This window comes from Numenius arquata, chromosome 8 (assembly GCF_964106895.1).
Source record: "Numenius arquata chromosome 8, bNumArq3.hap1.1, whole genome shotgun sequence".
NCBI lineage: Eukaryota > Metazoa > Chordata > Aves > Charadriiformes > Scolopacidae > Numenius > Numenius arquata.
Genome location: NC_133583.1, coordinates 59713224 through 59731700, shown reverse-complemented (window position 1 = coordinate 59731700; position 18477 = coordinate 59713224). Strand labels below are relative to the sequence as shown.

At 48.7% G+C, this 18477-nt stretch overlaps 1 protein-coding gene across 1 annotated transcript in view; it reads right to left on the bottom strand.

The window, feature by feature from the left end:
• ROR1 (receptor tyrosine kinase like orphan receptor 1) overlaps nt 1-1081 on the bottom strand; it is a 174802-nt gene extending 173721 nt beyond the window's left edge. Inside the window, exon 1 of the mRNA XM_074151650.1 lies at nt 982-1081. Coding sequence (XP_074007751.1) covers nt 982-1081 — 100 coding nt within the window. The remainder of the gene's footprint in view (nt 1-981) is intronic.
• Nucleotides 1082-18477: the final 17396 nt, after the last annotated feature.

The following is an 18477-nucleotide window of genomic DNA, read 5'->3' as shown; positions in this document are numbered from 1 at the left end:
CTGCAATTTGGCTTAGAGGTTTTAAAATCACAGCTTTTTCAGTTCTGAACTGCTATGTATTGAAGCTTTCTCTCTTTAGCGTTCACTTTTTACCCTTCTTTAAATCCTAAATATGGCCATATTATCAACCAGGACTTTTCAGAAGTAGCTTGTGATTTAAGTACCCACCACAAAACACCTTCAAGGAGACAGAGTGCATGAATATTCACCTCTTACTGAAATTCTCATGCAGGCGTCCAAAAGCAGTGCTCGCTTTTTACTGACTTGGCCTCAGAAATCAGCCCTTCTTGCCTAATTCCATCTAGGTCCCTTTATGCGTGTGCTACGCTTTAAAGGTAAATCATTTGCAAAAGGCTGAAATCGAACCCCTAATAAAACCGAGGGATCGCAAAATAATTATTGCTTGTTAAAATTAAATCAAAAAAGGCTTTCTTTAAGGTTATTGCTTAAAAAAAAAATAATAATTAAAAAAAAAACCAACCAACTTCTTGGAAGCCTACAAGGGGGATGAGATGGCAAAACATCCCCCAAAGCTGGAGGTAAAGGAGAAGTCATCGTCGATAACGCCACCTCGGGAGCCATAAATCACGTATCAAAAGCGGGATCGCCTGGGAACGCTTACACTTCGCCCGTAACTCCGCCGAACACTTGGAAGGGCTTTTTTACGAAGCAATTAAACACAGACCGAGTATAAAACTCGGAGTTCGTTAACGGGAAGGTGGTGGGGAAGCGGGGGCGGGAGGGGGAGAACGGCCGGGCTCCCCGGCGGGCTGAGGGGCCGTGGAGCCCCCGGGCAGGGCGGCGGCCGGCCCCGCTCACCCCCACAGCCCCGGCCTCGCCTCAGGGCCGGCCCCGCCGCCCCGGACCCCACACCGAGGGCTCTGTCCCGGGTCCCCTCACGGAACAACCACCACCACCACCCCCCTCCCGGTACTCCCCCTCACCCCGTCCCGCCGCTGGCGAGGGCCCGCACACCCCTACCTTGCGTGGCGTCCCCCAGCTCCGCCCGGCTGCCCGCCCGCAGCAGCAGGAGCAGCGGGAGCAGCAAGAAGCTCCCGTCCCCGCCGCCCGGCTGCTGCATTCCTGAGCCGGCGCCGCCGCGCTTTACTCCCACATCCACCGCGCAGCGCCGGCGTCCCGGGCCGGCCCGCGCAACCGCCGCGGGGGCCGCCTCTCCCTCCTTCCCTCGCTCGCCGCCGACCCGTCCCACGCCGCGCCCCCGGGGCTGCGCTCTCTCGGCGGGCGGGGAAGCGAGCGCAGGGCGGCCGCCGCCTCCGCCGCCCTCAAGCCCCTCACTTGTCACTTTCCGCCCGCTCCCCTCACGGACCGGCCCCGGGCCCGGCCCCGCCGTCACACCGGCCTAGCAGCGCCCCCTACCGGCCCGCCCGCCCGCCACACCGCCCCCGCCGCTTCCCGCCCCGCCCGCCGCGTGCCGCAGGGGGGCGCTCGCCCCGCCGGGCGCCATTTTGCCCCCGCCTAAGCCCGGAGCCCTATAGAGGGGATGCGCCGACAAATGTGCCCGCATGGCTGAGGCGAGCTTCCTCACGTGCCTCTCGGAGCAGGTGGATTTATGAACAATAAGGACGTGGGCCTGTTGGAGCCGGCCCAGAGGAGGCCACGGAGATGCTGGAGCCCCTCTGCTGTGAGGACGGGCTGAGAGAGTTGGAGGGGTTCAGCCTGGAGAAGAGAAGGCTCCGGGGAGAGCCCCTTAGAGCCCCTTCCAGTCCCTAAAGGCGCTCCAGGAAAGCTGGGGAGGAACTCTTGATCACAGAGGGGAGCCATAGGAGGAGGGGGAAGGGTTTGACACTGAAAGAGGGGAGATGGAGATGAGATGTGGGGAAGAACTTCTTTTCTGTGAGGGTGGTGAGAGCCTGGCCCAGGTTGCCCAGAGAAGCTGTGGCTGCCCCATCCCTGGAGGGGTTCAAGGCCAGGCTGGATGGGGCTTTGAACAACCTGGTCTGGTGGGAGGTGTCCCTGCCCAGGGCAGGGGGGTTGGAACTGGAAGATCTTTCAGATCCTTTCCAACCTAAACCATTCTATGAAGGTACCAGTTGGGGGTTACCATCACCTCCTCTCTTCGTTTCCCCAGGGTCTTCCACTCATACAGTAAACATGACCTGTGGGATTGTTACACTGGGAGGGGGAAACCACTTTTCCAGGCAGTAAGAAAACTTTCTTACTTTCTACTTCCATTCCTAATCTTCCCAGTTCTTTTCCTGATCTTCCCCTGTCATGCATGAGAGCTGGGATACCTTGTTGGCAAACTTCACTGAGGAAGAGTTCTAGTGTTCTACTTTTTAGACCGTTTCTGTTCAAAGTGGAGGAACTGAGAACTAGGAGTGTGGAAAAGTGATTTCCCAGCTGTTCTTCATACAGGAGTTGGTAGTCAATAGCTTCTAATTTCCCCCTCACAACATTTCCAATTTACTGGACCTCTCCTACTCTTCCTGTCAGTCAGGCGCTCAGAAGTCCAGTTTGCATCTTAGGAATCATTTTTCAACCCTCTCTGCCTTAGTGAAATCAATATGTAATATACTAATTTATCGTAGTTTAGCCTCTATATAAAAAAATAAGAAGCCTACCTGAAAAGGAGTCAGGTGTAACTACTGCCTGAGATCCTTGGTGCCAAGAGCAGCGTTGTAACCCTGCTCTCCTTCCCCCATTCTCCAGCAGGTCTCACTCCAGGCTGGGGACCGTCCCCAGGAGTTTTCTGCACACGGCCTCAGGACAAGGGCTTGATCAGCCTATGACATGGTGCCCACAGCCAGACCCCGAACAGGCTTTTCCTTCACACTGGTGATGGGAAGCCAAGCTTTGCGGGCAGAAGGGTTGCAGTTCCCAATTCCCATACGTTATCTCACAGCTGTGACCCTGGTCCTGCAGATTCGACAGTGGATAACACTGTTTTGAGTTGAAGGACACCCCCAAAGCTGGTCGAAGCTACGAAGAGTGACAACGACTTCCCATTCAGGAGAACCATCACATTCCTGGGATGCTTAGACTAGGTTTAGGGTTTCAAAAGTCAGCAACTGTTTAATAAAAAAGTTCATAAGCAGAGTGGAAACAAGGACAAGATTAAAGGAATTTCCCCCTCGCTTCCTGCTAGATCAGATCCCACCCCTCTTAGGCTTGCTTTCTGCCATATGAATCTTGTCTTTCTTGCCAGACGCTAATAGGGACTGGAGAGGAGGAACAAACCCAGATAAGCATCTGTCTGCATGTTCGGGAAAGAGAATGAGGTCTGAAACCACCTCCTCCTTGCAGATACACACATTCCTCCTCAGACCAAGGAGGACAGTGACAACTGATTATCCACTTCCTAGTGAAAACGCAGCCATGCTGCTACCTCCCCCCCCTCCCCCTTCCCAATCTCATGCCTTCCCTGAGACGTTCTTTGTGTCAGCTCCAGCAGTTACACGGCCACACAGGACCTGCCCTTTCAGCAGCACTATGAGCTTTGGCCAGCTCAAACCCACCATGAAGCCAAGCCTCTCCATACCAGCCAGAGCTGATTCAGATCAAGGTTGAGAAGGACCTACACCATTGGCAGCCACGTGGTCTTCCCAGTCCTGCATGTTGGTTGACACGAAGAACCAGGAGCTGAGATGGTTCAAGAAGTAAGCTGAGAGATAGTTACCTCTTCAAATTCACAAGGTTGAGGTCCTTAACTACCAATTTAGGTAAGTTTAGGTCCAAATAACTACCTTGAACTACCTTTTTCTCAGGGCATATTAAATGTTCTTTAAGGGACAGGGAGTTGAAGGGGTGCCACAGCTAGCAGAACGGCGGTCTCACCAGCCAGAGCCTGTCCCCCTACCCCTGACCAAGGCGAACAAGGCAGGCCCAGGTCCAACCAAGAGTTTAGATCATCAGGAGAGTTCATGATGGTGAGGCAGTCCCGAGATCAAGCTGGGAAATGAACTGCAGGGCAGGGTCCCTTCCAGCAAAGGACACTAGGACACAGCCCAGCGATTGCCAGGCAGCTCCATAGGGATAAGACAGGTCTGGGCTCAAGCAGGGAATTCAGGTTACACTTCCAGGCCAGCAGTGTCCATAGCCAGGCACGGGGACATTGGAGTCACAGACTGCTAGCCTTCCAACACAGCTCAAGTAGAGGCTAAGAGAGGCCCAGGACTGAGCTTAAATAGAGCCGCAGGGCAAGGGTGGGGTTGGAGGCCCCAGATGGGGCTGGTCAGTCATTAAGAGCTATGAGTGCCCTCAGGGTCCTGACACTTGTCATCTTGATAGAGGAATACTAGAGCTCATGCTAGTGAGAAGGTCAGGCTGTACAGCTGGGATAGGATTTCTGCAGCACCAGCCCAGGCTTGCCTGCCCTGACCCTCTCAGGTGACACTTCAAGTCACTTCTCAGCTGATCTAACAGCAAGCTGCCTGCAATAAAAAAAAAAATCTCTTTTGTTTCCAGTATGTTCAGCCGGGCAAGTCCTTCAGCCAACTGGTCCCATGGAAAACTGACCCTCTGATGAGAGAGAAGAGCAATGTTCCTCCAGATTGGCCAGCTGGGTCAGCTTCCCCCCCAGCTGCTGGGGTGTCACATCCAGCAAAGGCTAGTGTTCGGGGGTGTCCAGGGGTGGGGTAGGAGCAGCTGAATCGCTGCTTTTGGCAGCAGCTTGTTTAGCCGTAACACCAAAGTGCTTCCCTAATCTCTGTGTCGTGTAATGAAGGAAGATGTCCCTGAGGTCCAGAGACCTCTGAGCTGGGCACTGGGGTAACCCGTGGCGGGTGCCCAAGGGTACAAAAGAAGTTAATGGAAGATGGGGAAACTAAATGCAAATTCCCCAAGTCTTGAATTAGCTTCTAAGTGTTAAGATACATGCAGCGTGAAAGGATAAATCATTTCTAATTAAAAAACAAACCGCTTATTTTTAGTTGCAGATCTACCAAAGTGCATGCAATTAGCAAATATAAATCACTTCCTGGCTTGAAGACTGTTCAGTGCAGCACATAAATGAAAGTTAAAACATACATTTGGGGAATACATGGTACATCTGCTCTCAATCTGCAGCATTTTGAAATCAATACAAATATTCTCCCTACTTTTTCTTTAACATGCTGCAGTCTGTCATACCACAGTGGAAGAACTAAAAATATATTAAACAAAGGAACTAGAGTGGACGCAGCCCGAAACGCCGTAAAATGAATAGCACAGAGTATTCATAACGATCTGACAGCAAAAAGTAGTCGAGGTAAGGATAAGCACTGGCTTGGGAGGACAAATTAGAGAGAGTTTCTCCTACATGGTCTGCAGGAGGCTTCGGAGATGTAATGCACAGATAAAGCTTCAGAAGGTGACTCTGGGGAGAAGAATCCACTGTTTGATGCATGTCTACATATTTTAAAACAACGAAAGGCTTGTAGTCAATATCTTTGTGGAATTAGTTCCCGCAGGGAAAATGTATCACACACAAAACTTTTTTTATTCTTTTTTTTTTTTTTTTTTTTTTAATGAAAAGATAGCAAAGAAGCTGACTGTCTGGGAATAATTTGTAAGTACAATAAACCTCACAAGAGGATGATAAGCAAAATATTGTAAGAGAATAGTGTCAGAAGTACAGCAAAATAGAAAAGAAGCATTACACATTTCTAGTCTCTGACAATGGGTGTTCTTAAGTATCATATCACATTATAAAAGAATCCTTGTTTTCCTTTCCATCTTTCACTAAATACTCCTATTAATCCGTACCAGATTTTTTTCATTTGACTGTTTGAGGCCGTATCAATCATCCTTTGCCCATTTGAATTTCAGCGAGGATTACACCAATCTGTTCAGGCTTCCAGAGTGGAACCTGGAGATGAGGTTGGAACTGCCCGTGGATTCCTGGAATCTGTGCATCCACAGAAGGACCACGTGTAAATCTGATCTCACCACTGATTTTTAAATGCTGACATAACTTAAAAACAACAACTGCTGGTACTTTTGAAAGACTGTAGATTTACATGTGTCTTACACTGTCAATTCTTTAGAGTAGGAATTGTGTTTAACTTACGTGAAGGCGTTGTCTGACGATGCATCCTTCGTTTTCTAGCTGAGTTTTCAGGAGTGAGTGCAGTACAAATAATAACACGTTTCTTTGAAAGGAACGGGAAGATACGAGTGTAAATTTTCTGAATGCTTTAAAAATTTCGGCCACTGTCTAGAGTAAAGGCATGTACAAGACAGACATAGATCGTGCTATGGAGTTTTTTCCAGCAAGTTATGTGTCTTGTAAAAGTCTGTTGCGGACAGTTTAAGAAATACAGATATTGGCCAACATGCATGTGAAAAATTTTACTTTATACGATCATGTAGAAAAAAGCTTTCCCTTTTGTTCATAATTATATGAGGAAATGGTTGATAAACCTGGTGATCATGACAGAATGCTGTTAAGCAATTAAGGCTGGTTCCGGCATTTGTGTTTTCAGCAGGAGTAAGAAAAGACACCAGAGCCAGGGAGGCAACGTCTTGCGCTTGATGCGTTGTTTTAGGTCCTTGTCAGGATGTCTCCTGACGTGCCTTTCACTGCTGACATCAGGGAATAGCTGAAGGTATGTCCATAGGTAGTGGGATACGCATCCCCTGCCGTGGATCTCTTTTTATTCCAAAGGCAACCAGTTGGGCCAATGAGTAGGTGCGTTTGTGCCGATCTTTGCAGCAGCTCTGTCTCCTGCTTGGGCTGAAATTTTTTTCTTTGCCTGAAGAGGAAAGCAAAGGCCAGGCTCTCTGTAGGGAGCGAAGGAAGAGGGCACTGTCAGGGGTCGGAGGACAGGTTGTAGCCCTGGGGAATGACAGAGGGAGTATCAGGAGGTGCAGCACAATCTTTTTCAGATAATCTAGTCCGGTCTGGGATCTGGGAGTACTTTGAAAATTGGCAGGAGGCTGTGGAAAAGATAAAAGGAAAAGCCTTGAAATAGACCACAATTCTCTCCCTTTCATATGTGTATTACACTGGAATTTTATATATATAGCAAAAGGACTCTGTTCTTTATATCCTTGAATTACATACCTCCATAACATGTAATGTTACCCTTCTGGAAAAACGAGGGTGATAGAATGGGACACAAACACCAGCAACTACTTAATAGCATATGCAAATATTGGCCTGCTTATTATGTATTCTTTTGTTGTTGTTATTACTTTTTTTTTTTAAACTATGTGTTTGCACCACAGCATTTCATTACATTCGATATCCATTGCGCCGGGCACTTTCAAAGTGTTAATTTAACAACCAGAGGTGGTACTGAGCAGGACGGGCAACGGGAGAAGCGTGTGACAGCGACACTTCCAAAGAGTCACACAGGCTGGTTATTTACATTTCAGACGCTGAGCTTTGTAGTTATCCTTTGGGAGGAAAGAGCTGCCATGGTTTTATCTCTGACTTTCTCATTAGCCCCAGAAGTGAGTCTTGAAAAGAAGGCAATGGATTCACAGCTTAGTTCAGGCGTGACCAGGTTGTACTTTTGCAAAATATCTCAGGTAATTTCAGGTGAAACTCCTCATTAGCTTCAAAGGGGCCACGAGTCCTCTTGCGGAGTTTGTTTGCTTTATCTAAAAGGAATCAATTAACCCAATCCTGAAAAATCTGATTCCGGGAGAAGGTTAGTAAGGCAATAGTTTGGAAAACAACTGATATTACCCTCAACTGTCTTAGTCCACGTCTTCACACCATTTGCAGGTAGCCCCAGACCAACTTGCAATAGGCAGCCCTGCCGGGAAGGGCTGCGGCGGTCAGCAGCACGAACAAGGGAGATTTCACCACCTTCCTAAAACAATATCATCTTTGTTGCCGGGCATGTCAAGCAGTGAAATACTTCAGTCATTAGAGGAAGAAGAATGTCACAATTTTTGCAGGAGACAAATAGATTCCAGAATTCGTGGTTTGACAGGTTAATAAGAAGGCCTGTATGTTTGCCTTTCCAATTTATGTACTTCTAAGCCTACACAGGGATTTTGTTAGGGATTTGGCATCTTAAACAGGTTTTTATTCCAACAACATTTCAATTCACCTTTAAGACTTTCAATTAAGACCAACTGGACTAGAGATCCGTTGGTGGAATTTGCATGGAAGTTAGCGGGGGCTTGGCAAAGCCATGATAGCGGAGTTTAGGTATCAGGTTTATAGACTTGTATCGTACTATCTAACATCTCGTATTTTCCACTCATTTTGCATGTAAAACTTTTATTGATATCAGCGTGAGTTTAGCACGCCACTAAAATGGAGACTATGCCCCTAGGACACAGAATGATGTAAGGTACCCCCTTTAGTTATAACAATTTGGCTGCATTAAATCTTGATGTTGAATGTTTGGTTTAGTTCCCCCATAAACTTCGTCTGCTGGATTTATATATTTTGGCTCCTTTTATTTTGACTCTAGTGGCTGAATTTGCAACGGGCTTAAGTGAATGCAATTCCACTCACACCAGCAGCAAATCTGCAGCACAGTGGGTATTTCTTGTTACATAAATATGGGGCCTCATCTGGCAAGATGCTGAGTGGACTGACTTGGTCGGGTTTCTGCGAGATCCGAGAGCGCTCAGCACCTCGAGGGAGAAATTCCAGACCTTACAGCAACTGAACCTCCCCACAGCGTGTCTGTGGGCATTTTCTATAGCCCTTTGTCCAAATCGGAGGACACAATACATTTGCTTATTGTCTTTTTCATCACAAACACAAAAGCTAAAATGTTTCTTTTCCTGGCTCTTATAAAAGCACACCTCTACCTGCAAGAAGAACTATGGAAATGATGAGGGCGATGGAGGGGTTTTTCTTCCCTCCGTAGCTCTGTGAAATTTAGCTTTCACTCACATGGGTGTGGGGTTTTTTAAATAAAGCAGTATTTCAATAATGGCTTCAGTGGGATTTTTTAATTCTTTTGCTCTATTTAGAGGGTTTTTTTAAAATCCATTCCAATTCCAGCGAAAATGTCTCTGATCTGATAAAGGAGATGAAGTCACTGCCTAGGCTTACTATTTTATTTCCATAAGGTTTGAAAGTTTTGTTCCCTGCAGTGTTTTGGAGCCCAGGAGTATTCATCTGTTTTGTAAAAGGAAAGTTCTACGGAGCAACATTTGGTCACTGTTGTCTGAATTTCATTATTCTGTTCTCCAGACTAGCAGAGGGGAAAAGTGCAAGTTAGCTGGGTCACAGTCTGAAATGTGAGAGCAGGCAACTTTTTCTGAAGTTTATGGGAATGAAAGGAAATTTAATACCGTTCAAAAGAGAGATTTAAAGTTGCATCATGTGAAAACAATTGGAGAAGTTTAATCCCAAGGTCTTGGGTTATTTGGTAACTTACATGACCGTTTGTCAGGCTGCAAAAGATGAAGTTGGCTTTGCCTCTGTTAACAGTTGGCCTCTGTTTTGGAGTGGTACTGCAATGCCAAAGGAACAAATACAAGTTATATTGGTTTTATAGACCACTACTAGCTCTATTCTTCTTTTATCCTTTCAGCTCGTGACACGTCTGCTTGTCTCCTCTGGGTTGGCAGCGCAGATCTCCCACCGATCTCGGCAACACGTGCTGACAAGCCTTTCATGTAAAAGGGACTACGGAGCCTGACAGTTTCTTAGACTTTTAAAATGCTGAATACATATCCATAATTTAACCTTTACCTCTCAGACTCATACATTTCATTGTATGGGGAATAAAACCCACGGGACCCTGGGATGTAACTGAATACTTAGTGTTCTGTAATGTTTTTAGCGTATCATTTATGCTAAAGGATGTTGATTAAAACATTCTTTACATTTATATTACTTTCTGTGGAGTAAATTAAACTGAAAATCTACAGAGTTTTAAATGCGTAAAAATTTGAGATGTTTTCCAGAGTGTTCCGTCACAAATTCCATCAGCAAAATCTCTTGCTGCTAAGAAAATTCTCTTAAAAGGTAGCCTATGCCTCCCTGTGTCATCTCCTTCTCCTGTCACTGATGTGTCCTCTCTGGTTTTGGCATCCACCCCAGCGTCTTCTGTTTGGCCATCACTCAAGGTCTCTCTACACAGATTTAAAATAATGATAATAATTCTTAATAGGGGAAAAAAGAATGGGGTCAAAATAGAGACAACTTGTTTTCAAAGGACATTTCGTATGCTTTTAAATATTGTTTTGAGGGAGGCGAGTCCCACAACAGATTAACTTTTAAGAAGATCTTTGGTGTTTGCATTGGTACCGGGTACCGCTGCCCTGTGCAGTGGCAGGAGTGCTGGAGCTCGGGCAGTAAGACCACGTCCACAGCGCAGACATCCTTGTGTCTGCTTCTGGGTTAAATATTCCCAGTTGCCCAGCCAGCGGTGCTGGGGTGCATTCGTACTGGGGGCTTCTGCTCCTGTTCTGAACTGGGGGAGCGTGGAGCAGCTCCCTTGAGACTGCACTGACTCAGCCGGGCCCTGCAGGGTCGTGGCCATGGAGCTGCCGTGCAGCTGGGCAGGACGTGGTCTAATCCATCCAGCTCAGGTTTGCAGCGACTGATGAGCCTCTTTCCCTTTGTTTCTCAGTGCGATTCATTCATAAGTTGTTTATACCAGCTCTGAAAATTGGGTTTATGTCCTTTTTTCCCAGCATTCCTGCAACAGACAACCACTGTGGTGCTGTAAAGTGTGAGAGCGAGGGGATCCCGTGTGCTGTTGCTACCACAAGCACCGCAGTTGCCGTGGAAGATGTTCTTTGCTTTAACGCAGCCGTACACGACACAACATCTTTTACTAGGACAACTCGTGGCCAACTCTCCCAGTCCCTCAGCCAGCCCAGAAGGAGCCACCACAGCCGAGGTGAGCCAGAGGAGCCGCTGTCTTGCTCTTCTCCCCTGGGCGCTTTCTGGGGACAGTGACAAAAACTGCCAGTGCCTGCCTTTTCTGCAAACACACCTGGTCGTATGGTAACTCCTCAGACAGCCGCGCTGGAGTTCCACAAAGGGGATTTTAGTCAGTGCTGAAAACATGGACCAGAGGAGGGCTTGCAGATGTTGATCTTAAATATCGAAGTCTTGCGTTCCTGCACAGCGTCACAAAAGAGAAAAGAAGTCTAGAAGGGGAAAAATATTAAGTACAGAGAAGACAGCAGGTTGGAAAACTCTGAAGGAGACTGAAGAAGAGGAAAAGCTGGAAACAAAGAAGGGAAAAAAGACAGGAGAAGAAACTCCAAAAGTTAAGACGAAAGAACGAGCCGGTTTGCAGGCACTGAGCTACAAAACTATTACACGTAATTTTGCAGGAATTAGTGCGTCGCGAGAGGAATCTGTAGCACTTCCCTGGATCTAAGGAACAGTTCCTGTGAAACACCCAGCGGTTTTGCTGTTTAGCATCAGCCCACTTGGTAACGGCAGAAAAAATTAGTACCGTGTTATTTCTGTACGAGCTGAGGTATATTCTGTACCTTCTCTCTACCACACAATAAGTTTAACATACACGCACAGGGGCATTCAGCCACTTAGTGGGTTTTCAAGGCCTGTATATAAAATTGAAAAATGCAGCTCAGCTGCTTTTTATAAGACATTTACAATAATCAGTTCAAAGTAAAACATACAATAGCTGCTTCAAAATTGACTTTGATTCCCTCTATGATAGAGAGCTCACCAGTACAGCCTGGTATTTGAAACCACTAATGTCTAGTTTCGTTTTTGCTGCTGTTTAATTTGCGTGGATCTATTCCATCTCTTCTTTTGGGGGGTTTTTTGTTTGGTTTTTGTTTGGTGAAAGCAGAAAAATAAAATGTCTTTCATTGCCAGTGCTGCCATAAATGTTATCAACGGTAAATGCTTGAAACGTTGCCAGAAGCCCTACCTTCCCACCTGCTACCGCGGGCGAGATACTAATTAACAGCCCCGTACACGTAGCGCATTTCTGCTTGCAATTTTGCGTTGCAATAAAGTAAAAAATTTACTTCCATTTACATTAAACATTTTGCTCAATCAAAAATAAAAAGCACAACAAGGAGGATGTTTATCCTGACCGTAAAGAAGTAGAAAGATTGGCTTTTTCAAAATACCTCCCTGATTTTCTCAAATCCAAACAATTTGCCGAAGCGGCCGTGTATCTGCGGCATCAGGAATCACCACCCGCCTTCGCCGGGGCGCGCTCACGGAGGAGAGCAGCCCCAGCGTCGCGGAGGGACATATTTGACACGGTTATGATGTAGCAGCAATTCAAGATTTATTAATGATTTGTGGTAGATTAAGAGGTTGAATTTTAGCAGCACTTAATCATTAACCGATTTAAGGATTTCCTTAATAACTCCAATAATTGAACGGTCGACTCGCCCTGGCCTTTTGATCCTCGAGGCGTCAGCCTGAGCGGCTCCCGACTCAGGGGAGATGCTGGCCACCACCCGCTGCCATCCAGGAGAGCTTAAAGGGTCTCTCTAGAATTCCTGCCCCACAATTGAGTACTTTCATCAGGTACTTTTCCACTCCAGCCCAACTCGGACAATGGGATGTTCTGGTACCTTCTATCAGCGTTCTGGTCTGTTACTCCCTACAACTGTCGCTCTCTGCAACTCCCTGAAAGGAGGGTGTAGCCAGGGGGGGGTCGGTCTCTTCTCCCAAGGAACAGGTGATGGGACAAGAGGAAACAGCCTCAAGCTGCGCCAAGGGGAGGTTTAGGATGGATATTGGGAAAAATTTCTTCCCTGAAAGGGTTGCCAAGCCTTGGCAGAGGCTGCCCAGGGCAGTGGTGGAGTCGCCATCCCTGGAGGCATTTCAAAGCCGGGCAGACGTGGTGCTGAGGGACATGGGTCAGTGGGGGTTTGGGCAGCGCTGGGTTCATGGTTGGACTCAATGATCTTAAAGGTCCCTTCCAACCCAGACAATTCTAGGATTCCTCCAAGCCGTCCCACAGCTCTCAGCATGGATGGGAGATAAGCTGTTTACCGTTTCACTAGCTGCTGTCTCCAGCGTTTTAACCCGCATTTATCAGATTTATTCTGCATAGCTGGATCCTACCCCACCTTGCTCGTGGTTGTTCCTCCCGGCCATCCGAGCCTTGCTGCTGCCGGGATCAACTGCCCGAGTCATCCTTCATGGATGGGCTGGAGCTGATCGCTTCCGATGGTCTCCCGGCCTCGCCACGGGAGGTTAATGGCATTGTGAAGGGACACACATGACTGCTAATTTGGTGCCAGAAACAACACAAGCACTCGGCTTGCAAACTTCCTAAACTCCTCCACTTCCCCCCAGCTCCCCCCGTCTCCCAGGAGCGGTGGATAAACACGGAGTCAAATGATTCAAAGCTTCGCACACTCACTCCTGTGACACAGGACTTTCTTTGCCCGTTTATTCCATCTTCAACTTACCTTTTTTTTTATTTTAACCTTTTTTTCTGCCATGGACGCGAGGAGGTTCACCAGGACCCGAGAGAGCGGAGGAAGGAGCCCGAGGGAGCCATACACCACGCCGGGAGCCGCAGCACATCTAAAAGTCACCCAAACGGCCCCTCGAGGGAGCAGAGCATGAAAGGTTTTTAATTGTCCTTCCAGAATGGCTTTTATAAAGGAGGGGAGGGAGCTGAATTGATGTGAAGTTGGTGCAAAGCCTTTCTAAGCAATGCCATGATATTAAATATCATGGAACATGGGAAGTTCCATTTAAATATGAGGAAAAACTTCTTTCCGGTGAGGGTGCCAGAGCCCTGGAACAGGCTGCCCAGGGAGGGTGTGGAGTCCCCGTCTCTGGAGATTTTCAAGACCCGCCTGGATGCTCCTGAGTGATGTGCTCCAGGCAATCCTGCTTTCACAGGGGAGTTGGACTAGATGGTCTCTAGAGGTCCCTTCCAACTCTGACAATTCCATGATTCCTTGATTCCATGAAATAAAGTCATTAAATACAGCTAAACTCCTGTAATGTTTTTATCTCATCCCGGTTACTTCTAGGGATGGATAGAAAGGTCAAAATTATGGCAAATTAAATATACCATGTCCAGGACTTTGCTGCAGTTTCTCTGGCGAGGTTCACGGCATTGCTGCTTTGTCCGGGAGCCGGTGGGATACTGGGAGACATCACCAGTGCCCGGGCCCTGTGCACAGAGGGCTGTTTTCCTGGGGTTCCTTTACCAAGATGATGAAAATTCCAACCCGTGCCATTGGAAATGGGAGGATGGATGTTTTAGTAACGACTTTGGATGCCGTACGAATCCATCCCAGTGGCTTTGGCTCCTCTCGCACGCTGTTACACAAGCCCACAGCGCGCGCTGATGAGTTTTGGATCTGAGCTGTTACTCCTCGCTAGGATTCCTTATCCTAATTAACACTCAATTTGCTCCCTGTAATCAAGCTCTGTGTGTGAGTGTATCCGAGTGTTCAGCCACAGAGGAGAAGGGGAGTTTACGGAACTGAAGTGCAGGTGGGACGCTGGGAGCAGCAGGTTCTGCACTGGCACAGAAAGCCACTTCCCGTAACAGGGAATCGGGCCGTTATCTCTGCTCATTCTGGCTCGTCATCACGACCTGTGACAACAAAGGCAGTAAAACCCAATCTGTTACTGGTTTGAGGCTTTTACACCTTCCAGTCTCCATATTTAGCATATATGGGAGGGAATACTAAGGGAAGGGATGAGAAGCGGCTCTTCTGATGGTGGAGAAAGCGCACAGAGACAGGGGGATGTGCTGGCGGTCTCACATGCCTGGGCACTGTGTGAAAACATGGAGGGGGGGAAAAAAAGATAACTCGTTTATTTGATTTGATAATCAGCTTATTTAATTTGCAGCCACTTTCCTCGCCTGGGCGTAGCTGTCGGTGCTCTGATGGAAACACGCTGAATAACACGAGCTCTTCAAGGCAAAGCTGAAGGAACAGATATTTTTTTCAATGGTAACTGGAAATTTTGCCCAAAGCTCTGCCTGCTGAAGATCTGGGGGTTGGACTTTGGATTTATCACATGGAGATTCCCTACAGAAGCCAGCATGGTGCAGCGTATTCCTGAGTCGTTTTAGCCAGTCTCCAAGCGACCTTTGGTTTGCCAGGCTGGGTTTCAGCTCTGTGCTCAGCAGACTACGCTTAGGGCACAGCTTGGCAGCCTGTGTACGCACAAAGGACCTCAAAGATGCAGTAATTTTTTAATTGTGAATGAAGGCCTGGATTATAGATGAAATCAGGCCGAAGCAAGGTGTAGCAAGACCCTGGGTCCATGCGAGACTGCTGCCCCAAGAGTCTTTACCAATGCTGCCATCTAGAGAGAAGCAGCCCATCTTCCACGGGTGGAAGCAGCAGATCCTCCAGAAGAAGGGGAATTCAGAGCTTTTCTGCCTCTCGCACAAGGGCTCAGCCTCTGACACCAGCGAGTAAAACCATCACCCCGAGCACCCCGGCTGCTGCTGGCTGCCAGCTCGCCCTCTGGAACGGCACCTCTGTGAGACCCACCAAACTGGGAGGAGAACTCACCGCGCGGCGGTTGGGTGGCTGGGCCCGTTTCTTCTGCTCGCTGCGCTTTGGTCGGTGAGCTCTTTGTGATGTGTGTTCAGTTTTTGTGCAGTTGGAAACTGCGTGCAGAAATCAGATTCTTGCATTACATAAACTCGGGGTAGAGATTAAAACGCGTATGACTCGGGAGACATCTGGATCTAATTGGGCTCCTCTGGGACAGGAGTCTATAGCTTGAGTCTGAGGAGAAAGCAAAGAGCGAGCAGGAGTAGTTTTTCATGCAAATACCCATCTGCGCAGAGGGGCCGAGCCTCTGCAAACACCTCCGTGGCCACGTCTTTGGCAAACGCAGCCCACGAAGTGCTGTACGGGCTGACCCCGTCTCCCTGCTGTTGTGCAGTCACTGCCTTGGGAGGAATCCGCTATATAACGCAGCCCAGGGGTAAAAGTACACTTCCTGAGAAAATTATGAGGAACTGAACCTCGGTGCGTAGAACGGAAGTCTCCTGTATTCAGAGCCGAACCAGTTATCCTTAATCACCGGCCATTTTTCCTTCATTTGCTGTAGAATCACACTTGCTGGCACCCAGGCAGCTGCCGAGAGCTACATCCCGCTCAGCGACCCAGCGGGCAAATCCATCCCGGCTTCCCAAAGAGCCATCTCTTGCCCGTAGCCGTCTCCCTCTCCCATGCGAGGCTCCAAATCCCAGGAGCTGAATGGGCAAGGCACAAATTGTCAATGGGGGCAAACAGTTCAAGCTCCACTTGAACTCGCAGCGCTTGTAGGAACAGTTAGAGGAACTGTAGCTGAGAGGAAGCTACGAGAGCGCAGAAAGCTTTGCATCTCATTCTGAAGATGCTGAAATAAGCCAGGAGCCCCAGGAGAGCAGAGCTGCGCCCCACCATCGAGCCCTCGGCGCCAATCCGGGCAAGAGAGCAGTTTTTAATACAGAGAGTTTGACTGCAAAGCGCCCGCGGTTCCATCAGGAGGAACTCGGGGCTGACCTGCTTTAAAAAGAGGCCAACCATAAACTCTGGGGTCACTTGTTCACGCAACGCTTAAAAGGCAAATTAGAGCGGCCAAATTGTTTTTCCCCCTCCAGCTTTCTGGTTTCGTGCTTTGCGGCTGGCGGCAAGGAAAAAACCTCCGAGCCCCAACCCTGCCCAGCGAAGCGGCACGAGGACCACGGTGCAGAGAACCACGGCTCTCCCCAGCTCACCCATGGCACGCGTTGTAAATTCTTTTGTCTCTTCAGAGCATTTTATAATCACCAATTCACATCGGTTTCAAGTTTGTTATTAGCTGACTGGGAGATGAAATGTTTCTGTGCCGTACGCGTCCCTACAGAAGAAGCTGCCAAGTAGATTTAGGCTTGGTCTTTCAAGTGCTCAGAAGAAAGGAGACTCCCCAGATTAATTTGGAAGTTTCTCTTGCTGCCGGCAGCTGCCCTTTCCTGGTCGCTCCTTGCGCTTCCAGACCCGTTTGTTTGGCAAAAGCCACAGGAGCATCCATGCTAACGATGCCTGATACACAGTATGGGAATGGCGTCCTTCGTTACAGCCCCGAAGACTCCAAATATTTCCTCCACTAAAACAATTAAACATTTTCTCCACTAAAACAGTTACAAACCTCCTCCGCAGGTTAGAGAGTGAAGAGTGAGCCGGCTCCTTACTACGGGGCAGCAAAGAGAAGGCATTTTTATCACAGCCCAGCGCCAAGTACTCCCAGGGAACAACGGCTTCTGTCAGAAACCTGTATTTGCCAGTAAAAAATGTTGGCAAAAAGATAGGAGTTTTCACAGCTGAGTCCTGTGAAAAGGACACATGAGCTGGGCCGGGGAGAGGGGAGGGAGCAGAGATCTGACAAGGGGGTGACCAGCAGCAGGGTTTGGTCCCGTGCCCCCGAGGCTGCTCTGCTACCAGCGCCAGCGTGGCAGGAGCTGGGCTGAAGCACCCCACGAGACGGCGCCCGAGGGGGACGTGCGGTTGTTGCCACCCGGAGACGGGCTGGAAGCGAGGATTTACAAGTTCCATTACCAGCCTCCAGATCCAGCCACGCATCTCTTTGGGCAGGGGAGATCAAAGCTGAAGAGAGCACCCACCTCAGCGTGGAGGTGCCAGGATTGCGAAATTCCACTTTGATATATCCTCATGGAAGCGAAAGGTGTAAGTAATGAATATAAATTGACCATATTTAACTTCCTTTTGCCAGGTTTGATGTGCAACTCTGGTTTCATTTAGGGTTTTTTTCTTCCCCCTTTCTCATCTTAATGGAAAAGCCACAATGTTTGCTGGGATTTTAGATTTCTTTAGTTGTGAAGAACCCACCACCATGTGCTGGGGTGGAAACTCTGGTCCATCTTCATGCACATGAGTTGTTTGGTTTCGGTTTTTCCAAACCCATGTGCCACAGCTGCTAATTTTCACTGCAATCAGGAATCCTTGCTGCTGTAGTCTGTGGCCAGACCCCGAGCACAAGCATTGCATCCTCAGACAGACGCCACAGGGCTCATTCAGATCATCTCCTGGTGTTCTTCTGCGTTGCTGACCTGAATCCATCCAACACAGAGGCTGTGGCTGGTCAAAAACCAGAGCGCAGGGTGGACAGGACCGCGGTGGAAGCGGCACGGCTTCCCGCACCACTGTTCCGCCTTGCATCCCAGTGGCCATGGGTGGCCAGTGAAGATGGGCTGGGGGAGCCAGCAGGGACAGGAGCTCTGCACCCACTGACACCCAGCACCAGGCTGGGAGGTTTTCTGGTTTTTAGCATGTTCCACCCCAAAACAGCTCTGCCAGCAAAACCGTGAGCGCAGAGCGAGCAGAGAAGCCCGTCTGTCAGAAGAGACACCTCACCTCGGGTGCAGAAGAGGAGATAAAGAGGTTTTTGTCAGCACATCTGCATCTACCTCCGAAGTGTTGCTGGCAGCGGCCTGAGGGTGGGATGTTTCACATTCCTGAAAAACAGACCTGCTGCTTCGGGGCTGCCCAGGGACAGCCTGAGTCCCAGCTGCGTGGGCAGTGCAGCCTCTACAGCAAGGCCACAGCCAAGGCAGAGACTGGGCACGGGTGTCACAGGGATTCGGGTGACAAAGGCAAGCAAACCAAAAGGGGGAAAAGTCACCTAAAATCATT